The 10,814-nt window shown below is 40.2% G+C and overlaps 1 protein-coding gene across 3 annotated transcripts; it reads right to left on the bottom strand.

Moving 5' to 3' along the window:
• Positions 1-2,079: 2,079 nt before the first annotated feature.
• On the bottom strand, positions 2,080-4,318 carry LOC129774910 (thioredoxin-related transmembrane protein 1-like). 3 transcript variants are annotated; one of them, XM_055778976.1, is made up of 4 exons: positions 3,889-4,317; positions 3,300-3,657; positions 2,744-3,228; positions 2,080-2,663 (listed from the first exon to the last, which is right to left on the bottom strand). In XM_055778976.1, exons 1-3 carry the CDS (start codon positions 4,056-4,058, stop codon positions 2,776-2,778), a joined length of 981 nt encoding a protein of 326 aa, XP_055634951.1. In that variant the 5' UTR covers positions 4,059-4,317; the 3' UTR covers positions 2,080-2,663; positions 2,744-2,775. The 3 variants fall into 3 exon arrangements, with proteins under 3 accessions (XP_055634951.1, XP_055634950.1, XP_055634952.1); XM_055778975.1 differs by having other exon boundaries at positions 2,080-3,228; positions 3,889-4,318; XM_055778977.1 differs by having other exon boundaries at positions 2,080-3,228; positions 3,321-3,657; positions 3,889-4,311.
• Positions 4,319-10,814: the final 6,496 nt, after the last annotated feature.

The raw sequence follows: 10,814 nt of genomic DNA on the forward strand, positions 1-10,814 counted from the left end.
ATACACCAATTTTAAATGGATTCCTTTGCGGTTGCGATATTTTCGTTGATTCGCGTGGGGTGGCTTCTCGTTGGCACGGTTCTTCTTCTTCAATGGCACTAACGTTCCTAGAGGAACTTCGCCGTCTCAACGTAGTATTACTTGCGTCATTTTTATTAGTACTTAGTTGAGATTTCTATGCCAAATAACACGCCATGAATGCATTCTGAGTGGCAAGCTCTAGAATACGCGTGATCACAGTGCAAGTCGGAGGAAATTTCTTTGACGAAAAATTCCCCCGACCAGAACGGGAATCGAACCCGAACACCCGGCATGTTAGTTATGACGCTAACCACTCGGCCACGGGAGCACCGTTGGCACGGTTACATTCAATAATTATTAAGCGTTGCTCGTTCATGTACTTTACCAAAATGGAAATGTTGATTTCAACTAACGTTTTGACATAGAAAGACCATTAAAATGTTCTATGGGTTCGTTCACACGAAGACACCATACTGGCTTCTTTTCTTCTCATCCCAACTGGATTCGATGCGAACAACATTTTTGTGGAACAGTCTTGCAACACGTCTCGGCCATTTCAACCGTTTCGTCGTGGAGCGTTGTCAATTTGTGGTTTATTTCGCTTCTCCATAATCCGATTTCCTTTACAACGTTGTATATTGTGCTTGTGAGAATCTTCAAGCATCGTCCATGCTTCGTGCCCATAGAGAAAAACCGGTCGTATTGAGGATTTGTACATACGCTTCGTACGGGGTCGGAGTTTGTTGGATCTTAAGGATTTGCGGAGCCCATAGTAGGCGCGACCTTCGTTGATTATGCGTCTTCGAATTTCACATCTGTGGTTGTTGTCAGTTGTTAACATCGAGCTAAGATATACATATTTCTCTGTCACCTCGAGCTTGTCGCCGTCGATCACAACACTACCGCTCCGTATGTTGAAGCCCACTCACCACATAACGTCTTCCAGCGCCATGTTGAAGAGCAGAGAGGAGAGTCCATCGCCTTGTCGAAGTCCCCTGTAAGTCTCAAACGATTCCAACAGATCGCCTGAGATTTGCACACCGTTCATCGTTGCCTGGATCAGTCTTGTCTCCATTGCTGTCGTCGGTCGATTGTATCATATGCGGCATTGAAGTCAGCGAAGATGTGGTGCGTGGGGGCCTGATACTAGCGGCACTTTTGGAGGATCTGCCACAGTGTAAAAATCTGGTCCGTCGTCGAGCAACCGGCCATGAATCCGGCCTGATAATTTCCCACAAATCTACTCACCATTGGCGATAGACGGCGAAAGAGGATCTGAAATAGAATTTTGTAGGTACCATTCCAGATTGTGATGGTACGAAAGTTCCCTCAATCCATCTTGTCATCTTTTTTAAAGATGTGGCAGATCACCCCGTCCTTCCATTCCTCCGGTAGCTTTTCTGTGTCCCAGATCCTGACTATCAACCGGTGCATACACTGTAAAGTTTTCCCGGACCTTTCTTGAAAAGCCATCCTCACCTGCTGCTTTGTGGTTATTTAGCTGATTAATGGCCTGCCTAACTTCACCCATCGCCGGGGTGGTAGGTCGTCGTTGTTCACTGCACCGATGTAGTTCTCCTCAACGCCGTCTTGGTCTCCTCGCGTTCGTTCGTCAAGATGCCTCCTTCCTTGTCCCTGCACATTTCGGCCCGTGGCACAAAGCCTTTGTGCGAGGCGTTTAGTTTCTTCAAGAACATCCACGATTCTCGAGAACGATAAAGCAGCTCCATCTCCTCAAACTCTTTCTCTTCCAGACGGCGCTTTTTTCCCCGAAAGAGATGTGTTTGCTGCCTTCGCTTCAGTCGGTATCGTTCCACGTTCCATCAAGTCGATCGTTGCAGCGTGGCAGCGCCTGCTGTATTATTCTCGCTCAGAAGCACTTGGCACTCTTCGTCAATCCGTTGTCCTTATTGTTCATACCCGATGACAGTCTCTGCTGTGCTGCTAATTGCTGCTTTCGAGGTGTTCCAGCAACCCGGTAACAGTTTCGATGCTGATTTTATGGATACTGCTTCTGCTTTTCGGTGGCACATTTCGAAATAAAAAATAAACCAAGGGTCGCATTTTTCAAAAATGTGTTTATTTCGAACTTACTTCGCAATATGGATACTCTGTGAATGCATTTATTTTACATTTATCCTAAAGATCTTTTTTTTTTCTTCATTTGAAGTACTAATAGTGTACGCTACTCAATCGACAAAATTCTAGTGTTTCATCATTTGTTTTAAAACCTTTTATGGTCTTCGATAAACTGAAAAGCGAAATTCGTTCACTGGAGAATCTCATGAATAACTTGTAGTGAAAGAAAAAAGAATATTAACATCCGGTATGATTAGCATACCGAACTTAGTGCCTGTTTCGGCAAGCAAAAAAAACAGTGTAGAGGAAAAATAGTATATAACATGAAAAAAGGGAAGCAAAAATGTTTTGTGTAATTATGTATATATGATTACAATCTATGTAAATGCTTGCTTATTCATTTGGTTAGCGACTCGCCAAAATACAGTTCTGTGAATATTATTAATGTGCAAAACGATGAACCTCAGTAATTAATTCACATTCGCTCGTACCTCAAGTGGTTCCCTCCTTTCTTCCTCCCGTAATAAGTCTTTTCATGGCTCGGGCGTTTATTCTCGACTCAGCTTCACAGCAAACAAAACAGACATTTCGATTCCCCACATCAATCCACCACTCGAACTAAACGAGAAATAATATTCCTTACCAGATAGAGAATAGGCCTCCCCAGTGGCGTGTCTAATCCGCTTTCCGGGACTTGCGTTTTCGTACATCTGGGCTACCGACTTGTTCGTCCTTTTTGTCTTTCTTCGGACTAGCTGGTGCCGATTCTTCATTTTTACGATCGCTCTCTGGTGTTTCCTCCTCCGAATCCGAACCGGAATATTTTTCGCCATCTGAAGAAGCTTCTTCCTCGCCCAATTCCTCCACGTCGTCCTTAGCATCGGCTTGCTCATCCTCATCCTCCAGTTCGTCACCTTTGAGCTCCTCTGGTACATTTTCGTTCTTCAAGCTCTTCTTGTACTCGGAGAAACTTTTGCGTTGGGCAGATTTAGGTGGGAACATATAATCGATTACGCAAACCAGGATGAGCCCCAGAATGGCACCGAGCAAGATGGTACCGATGGCGAACAGAACGTACGTTCCCCAAACTGGCAGACCGTACTCTTTGGACAGCATAACATTGAGTTCCTTAACGTGAGGAGAGAGAGAGAAGAAAAGAAACATCAGTGCAACTCCCAGGCTTACCAAACGCTCCTCACCTTCAAATAAGCTTTACTTACTTTCAGATAGTGAGACAATTTGAAGAACTGGGAAACCAGCGACATTTGAATCGAGTTCGGTTTGCTCCAGGCGGAAACGGGTTCCAGGCTTTGCCATTTTTTCTCCTCCACGAAGGTCATCAGTGAGTTCAGATCACGGGGTCCTTTGTACTGACGGAATTCACCGTTCAGGACGTGGAAAATGGTGGGCAGTGCAGTTACGAAGAAGCGGCCACTCAAACCGGGTGAGGTCGTGACGTCAACTTTGGCGATTTTGATGCTCAAATCATCGGACCAGGTGGACAAGTCATCCCAGATGGGGGCAAGGTTTTTGCAAGCCGGGCACCAAGGAGCGTAACTGAAAGAAGTATGTTTATTTCGGAGTGATGACGAATTCAGTGTTATTTTTCCTGTTCTATCTTTAAAAAGTTACGCATGTAAATTGCATTTTATTAATAACCAAAATGCGTTCCTGTGGCGATTGTTTGTCGCTTTTAACGATCTTCTATTTTTAGCTAGGAAAATTTGGTCAAATATAACATCTACGTTTAACAGCATTTTAGCAACAGAAGGCGGAACCGTAACTTACAATTCGACCAGCCACTCCTCCTTCAACATACGGTCCCAGTTGCTCTCGTCGAGTTCGATGACTTGTGATTTGCCTGCAATGAAACCGACCAGAATAAGGCAACCGAACACCACTGCCATCGTCATTGCAAACGGCGAAGGCCGGAACATTCGCAACGTTGTATGCCGCATAATCGTTCCGCTATTTGCTTTTCCAGCAGTCAGCGAAAAAGTTAGAAAAAAAACACGAAAGCTAAACTCTCGCAGGAAACCTTCTAAACGGACTTTTTCACGAAAAAAAAATCGAATAGTTCGTGACCAGCACGGTTCTTGGTCGTTGATTTTCACCGTGAAGATATTTTTCTCGTCTATCCACTTTATCGCACTTCTTTCTGTGTCACCGCTGGAAATGTGTTCTGCCTGATGTGATGTCAAAATTCTTCAGGTCTGTTTGGACATCATCGTACATAGATCTAGGTATGATATAAATGTGATTGTATTAGTATTAAATTATCTTTGTTTTTAAGTGAAGAAGGCAAAAATATTTCTATTAAATAAAAAAAATCGATGTAAAAATATGTCTCTTATACGAATATTGTCGTTATATGTACTGATTTCTGGAAGATATGGGAATTTTTTGAATTTGGACTACGTGTTTCAAGTAATCAGATAACATCAATTGGGAATTTTCAATAAAATCAATTGATTTAATAAAGAGTAATTTATCTCACATGCACGAACATTGTCAAAAAAGCGTCACAAATGAACTCTAAGATAAATAGAATACTAACAGTTAATTTAATTAAAATCCAAAAAAGTCGTTCTTTAGTGGTCACTGAATTTGAACAAAATATCATAACACCATTAGTAGTTTCAACACGTCTTTGTACCTTCCATATGAACTTCATTTTCAGTATAATCAATGACGACACCATTTTTCACTTATCAAACCAAATATCTTTGACTACGACTACTACTACACCCTGATGTGTACACCTTGGGCTCCAAGCCATGAGCAGAAATTATAGGTGGAGCAAATGGTAGAATTTGCGCGAGATGGAAAATGGAAGGTGGGAAGATTTTTTAAATCTGTGACGTCACAGATTTTGTTTATGTATGTTACTTTTCTTATTATAGTCCACTACATAGGAAAAGTGTTGTTATTAAAAGTAAAAATAAGCAGATGAAATGAACGAACTAGATTTTTTTGCCTAAATCAATGCTAGCATTCAAAATCATAAGGGCCTGACATTTTAACAGAAACTGAAATTTCAGTATTTTTGAAGTGTTCTAAATATAATTTCAATTCAATTTTACTTCTCGTTACGTCGACCAAAAACGTAAACGAACAAAGTCAGAGTCACACAATCTTTTGTTCCTTCGACGGATAAACATTTGACAGTGCATGGGAAAAAAGGTTGGAAGTTTTTTCATGTAAAATCAACTTGAAAAATAAATTTAATTGACTCCGCATGACTTAGATTGAGACGAAAAGTTTTCCGCTTGAGTCTTAGTTTTAGACGACCGAAGTTTTCAGCACCCTAATTGTGAAAAAAACGATTCCAATTGCTGACAAAAGTCAAACTTCCATGAAGTTGCTCTAGAATCCAAACATAGTGGACATTAGAATACTATTTCTGAAATCAAAGAGAAAAATAAACATTTTAGTTCGTATTAGTATATGTTGTTTTTTTTTCATAATGCGAAAAATATTATTTGGAAATCTGTAATTAGCTTCTATATATCCTCTTTCAACGCTATTCGTTGACACATTCGATTTTGTACCATTTGAGTAACTGACTGTTATGCCTGATATGTGAACTTCCCATCTTCCTGGCTACTAACACAATCAAAGTTTAACACAACTAAAGCCCGAGAATCTTCCCACCTTCTATTTTTCATCTCGGAATTTGCGAGCGTTCGTGATAGCATGCGCTGCTATACCCAGCAAACATTAAATCGCATAACAAGCTTATATATAACATCATACGCCCTAAAATTTGGTTGGCATATAATGCGCCTAACTGGCATATGCATGCAAAAGTGAAGGCCATATACATACATGGCAAATGCTTACCGAATTTGTTTGGATGAATATGCAACTTTGACCGGCTATAATAGCGATTATGTTGAAATTGAAATGCGATCTAATATGAATATATTCATGAATTGTCAAAGCACCAAATACGACTTTTGCCATACTCATATACGATTTATTACAGACATAGAAAAAAAAACACATGGCGCAAAATATTTTCGTGAAATGTTTATTATAGCCTCACGAATCGCCATTTTTATATACGAGTATTCATGTTTGTAAAAATAATAATTGTTTGATTGACTTGTGTTGGGAGTGGAATATGAATGTTTAAAATGGCACAGATTGATGTTTGGTGAAAACTGCTCCGATGTGGGTTCGAACTCCTGGATTATCATCCACCAGCTATCTCGCGCAGCTATCTGAAATTTAATTCAACAGCAGTTAAAACTTTCGAGTGCATCAGCATTTCATTGACATTTCAATATGATGTAATATGTTCTTTATTAGGATCTAATATGATTTACTGTTTCATGATTTTCTTCATCATGCAACACTATTTACTACAGTACTGAATCGATTTAAATTATACGCTTATACGACACACAAACTGCATCAGCGTAATATACGCATATGATGCGGATTAAATATGTTTTACGACAATGTACATCATAAAGTTGATGTTTATTATACCGAATTGCGACTTTATTTGATAATGGTATATAAAATCGAGTTTTTACATTTAATGCGATTTCAAATATACGCGATACATACTTTGATTGATATAATATGCGATTATGTTTTATTCGGATTTCTTCTAAGACTTGGCACGTACAAAATTATACGATTTCATGTTTGCTGGGCACTCACCTGAAAGACACTTACCCGAAAGACATTCACCCGAATTCCACTCACCCGAATGCAACAAATACCCGAATGCGACATCTACCCGAATGCGACAATTACCCGAATGCGACAATTACCCGAATGTAACAATTATCCGTATGTAACATCTACCCAAATACGAGACTTACTCGAAAGAATGATATATTCGAATAATACACAAATTTTATTATTAGGAAGTATTTGTATATTTATTTTTGATGAGCGTTATATAAAGATCATAGTTGTCTTGTACGTTCATTTCCATCCAAAAAGTTCGTGTTTTTCGTGGGTAGTGCTATTTGGGGAATAGCGGCGTTGGATCAAATCTTTTTCAAAATAATATAAAGTGAAAGAATGCAGTTATATAACGTATTATGAAAGTTATCTATTCATATGGATGACGCAGCCCGTTCACTTTAAAGAAAGCTGACAATTTAGGTACATACGTATTATGGCACTGAAGTGCAATTTATATTATGAATTTATTGTTTCGCAATGAAATTTATTCTGAGATCACTATGATGTGGGAGAAATCCCCATCTAACGAGGATGAGGAACCGAAGTGGCCTCAAGCTGACAAGGTGATGCAATCTGAGTTGGCCGCCGACCGTAATGCACCAGATAAACGTATGCCGTCCGATGCTCGCTAACGCTCGGTCGGACCTAACTAAAGGATCGTCTTCTATGTTTCAAACAAACCGGACAATCGATGGAACACAGGTTTGCTTGCGAAAGGCCGCCGCTTCCGACAGTAGGTCGGCGGCCGACTTGGATTGTGTAACTTCGGCGACTTGATGCCGCCTCGGTTCCTTATCCTCGTTCAATGTGGACTTCACCCCCATAACGTAGACCTCAGAATAAATTTCATCACGAATTAATAAAATCATGATAAACATTGTGCTGCGGTGGTAGATACGTTTTTATCAATTCTTTCCACATTGTCATAGCATTTATGCCTATATTGTTATGTTAAAAATACCTGCTTAATTTTCGAAATAATACATAACCCATGCTCATTTTTGAATGATCTTAGGGCCTTAAAGATCAACACGGAAAGGAAAGAAGACGGCATGTCAATTGTGCCTATACTAATTTTTAAAAAATACACCGTGAAGTCTTCAAAATCATTTTCAAATTTCATCATTACAATTTCTTATTTCACTTCGTATTTTTGTTGCTTTTTCATGTTATTTTGATTGAATCCTATTTATAAACAGGAGATTCGACGAAACTCACAATCTGATTTGTCGGAATCTTCCCTTCTCATTCGGATAAACATTCCATTCGGGTAAATGTTGCATTCGGGTACATGTCGCATTCGGGTATTTGTTACGTTCGGGTATTTGTTGCATTCGGGTATTTGTCGCATTCGGGTAAATGTGTTTCGGGTGAATGGTATTCGGGTGAATGGGACACAACCCAAATCACATAGTCCTGACTCTTCTGTATTCATTACTGAAAGAAATGCTGAATCTGTTCACCAGAGCCTATGAAAAGTGGACCTGAAAAGTTGAACAAATTGCTCTAACAATAAGGAAAATTACTTATGTTAGAAAAATATGATCATAACGTTGAAACTGTCGCTCGATTTGTATTGTCGTTCCTGATTACAAATGAAGATATTGACCAGAAATATCGTAACTTTCAATCGAAAGCGGGTGGAACCTGGTACCTCAAATGGCTTCAACAGTTACCTTCGTTTAACTGTTCTATACTCGCGCACTGGTTTCACAGATCGAGAAATCAATAATTCGTTCATTTCTCAGAAAACATCAACACTACGACTTTGCGATTCTCTCTAGCTCCTTCATTCGTCGTTCGTCATAGTTTAGCGTATTGCATGTGTTGGTACGAAGGGGATGTGTGTCACTTTTTGACGTAGGATTACGACTTTCGGGAACATATTGGGGTACAAATTGAAAATCGAAAATCAAGCACATCGTGAAATTTGTTCAATTTCAAAAGCTTATTGCTCAGTCATTTCATGATGGATTGGTGAAATTTTTGCGTCAATCGATTCCGGCACTCCATAACAATTTTTTTATTGATGAAAATAATATATGTCATGAAACTAACTAACGAACAATTGAAAAATCTCAACCCCTATTCTAACGGAAATATCCACTTCTAATCGGTCGAAATTGATGACACATGCGGCGGTTCCCTAACAGAGACATCAAAACTAAGCTGCCAGGGGGAAATCGGCATTTGCAAATACATGAGAGTAGGGGGAATTTTTGTTCCTACCGAAATGTGTTCCGTAACAGAAATATAAAAACCAAGCTGCCCGAAGGAAGTCGGCATTGCAAATACATGCATGTAGGGGGCATTTTTATGTTGCAAGTAGGGTGAGTAATACGATTAATTCTAGCAAATAAAATTTAAATTTGGAACATTAATGTTGGTTGCTTTGTGAAATATCATATCAATGACCGATCGTGTATTGTTGTGAAAAATTTTGCTGTCTGATTTGTTGTGTTCATTTTCACCCAAGGAAAGTTCATGCCCATGTTCAATACCCATCAACCAAACAAAATTGCTCTTTTCAGGGCCACCAAATCATTATCAAAGAGTTTAACGATGTAATTCAAACATATTCAAAATCAACAGATAACCTAACGGAATCCTACGTCAACTATGCGGTCGTGCCTCGGACACAACCCTCCTGTGACTCCTGTGTATTGCCTTGCGTTGTCCTGATGGAACACAACATATCTTCTGTTGGCCAATTCTTGCGGTTTCTGGTAAATCGCTAGCTTCAAACGGTCCAATTGTTGACAGTAAAGGGCGAACACGAAATTATGTTATGTTTAGAATCAAACCAAAATTTTAGGGTAGTTTTATACATATATTTACTTCAAAAATCAAAAGAAAAGTTAATCGATGGAGCCTTCAGTGTAAAATTGAACGCATTTCGCATGATGCCCTCCATCAAAGTCTTTACAGTGTCATCCGGTACCAGTTTCTCAGTTTTTTTTTCCATTTTCTTAACATGTCCTTCTCGTCTTTGACTGTCTTCTTGCTCTTCCGGAGTTCCCGCTTCATTATTGCCCAGTACTGCTCCACTGGGCGCAGCTCCGGACAGTTTGGCGGGTTCATGTCCTTTGGAACTAAATGGACAGAATTGGCCTCATACCACTCCAGGACACTTTTAGAATAGTGGCATGATGCCAAATCTGGCCAAAATAGCGGAGCTTCGTCGTGCTGCTGCAAGAACGGCAAAAGGCGCTTCTCGAGGCACTCAGATTTGTAGATCTCGCCATTTACTGTGCCCTTTGTCACGAAAGGCTCACTCCTCAGTCCGCAAGAGCAGATGGCCTGCCAAACGAGATATTTGGAGGCGAACTTCGACATTTTCTTTTTCTTAAATTTGTCGTCCACATCGAACTTGCTCTTGCCGGTGAAAAACTACAACCCCGGAATTTGCTTAAAATCGGCTTTTATATACGTTTCGTTGTCCATCACGCAGCAGCCATATTTTGTCAGCATCTTCTCGTCTAGCTTCCGTGCCCGAGTTTTAGCCGTCGATTGTTGCCGCTCATCGCGGTTTGGGAAGTTCTGTGCCCTGTATGTATGCAGTCCAGCTCTCTTCTTTGCATTCTGGACGTAGCTCTGCGACATGCCGATCTTTTTAGCCAAATCACGGCTTGAGACGTTGGGATTTGCTTTAATCATCCGCTTCACCTTTCCCTCCGTCTTTTTGTTCTCCGGTCCCGCTTTTCTTCCAGTTGCTTTGCCGTGGTCCAACGTCAACCGCTCCTGGAACCGCTTCAACACTCTGGAGACGGTTGAATGGTGAATGTTCAATATTTTTCCCAACTGCCGGTGCGACAGGTCAGGAAATTTCAGGTGTTTGGAAAGAATTTGTTCTCTCGACTCGTTGGTTCACCTCCATTTTCGTTAAATCGAAAAACACGACTTCGAGTTTGACAGCATGTAGACAATACACATCAATGAGAAAGTGTGCAAAACTTGATTTTTACCCAATGGTAAAAAAGTTATGCCCTGTTGTGTCGCAATAATTT

Source organism: Toxorhynchites rutilus, chromosome 3, assembly GCF_029784135.1.
Source record: "Toxorhynchites rutilus septentrionalis strain SRP chromosome 3, ASM2978413v1, whole genome shotgun sequence".
NCBI lineage: Eukaryota > Metazoa > Arthropoda > Insecta > Diptera > Culicidae > Toxorhynchites > Toxorhynchites rutilus.

Bases quoted from the DNA above. Each gene is read 5' to 3' on its own strand.
- LOC129774910 (XM_055778975.1), bottom strand. From the start codon at position 4,058: ATGCGGCATACAACGTTGCGAATGTTCCGGCCTTCGCCGTTTGCAATG. The intron at 3,658-3,888 runs GTAAGTTACGGT...TACTTCTTTCAG, and splicing joins GAGGAGTGGCTGGTCGAATT to TTACGCTCCTTGGTGCCCGG. The intron at 3,229-3,299 runs GTGAGGAGCGTT...CCTCACGTTAAG, and splicing joins TAAGTAAAGCTTATTTGAAG to GAACTCAATGTTATGCTGTC.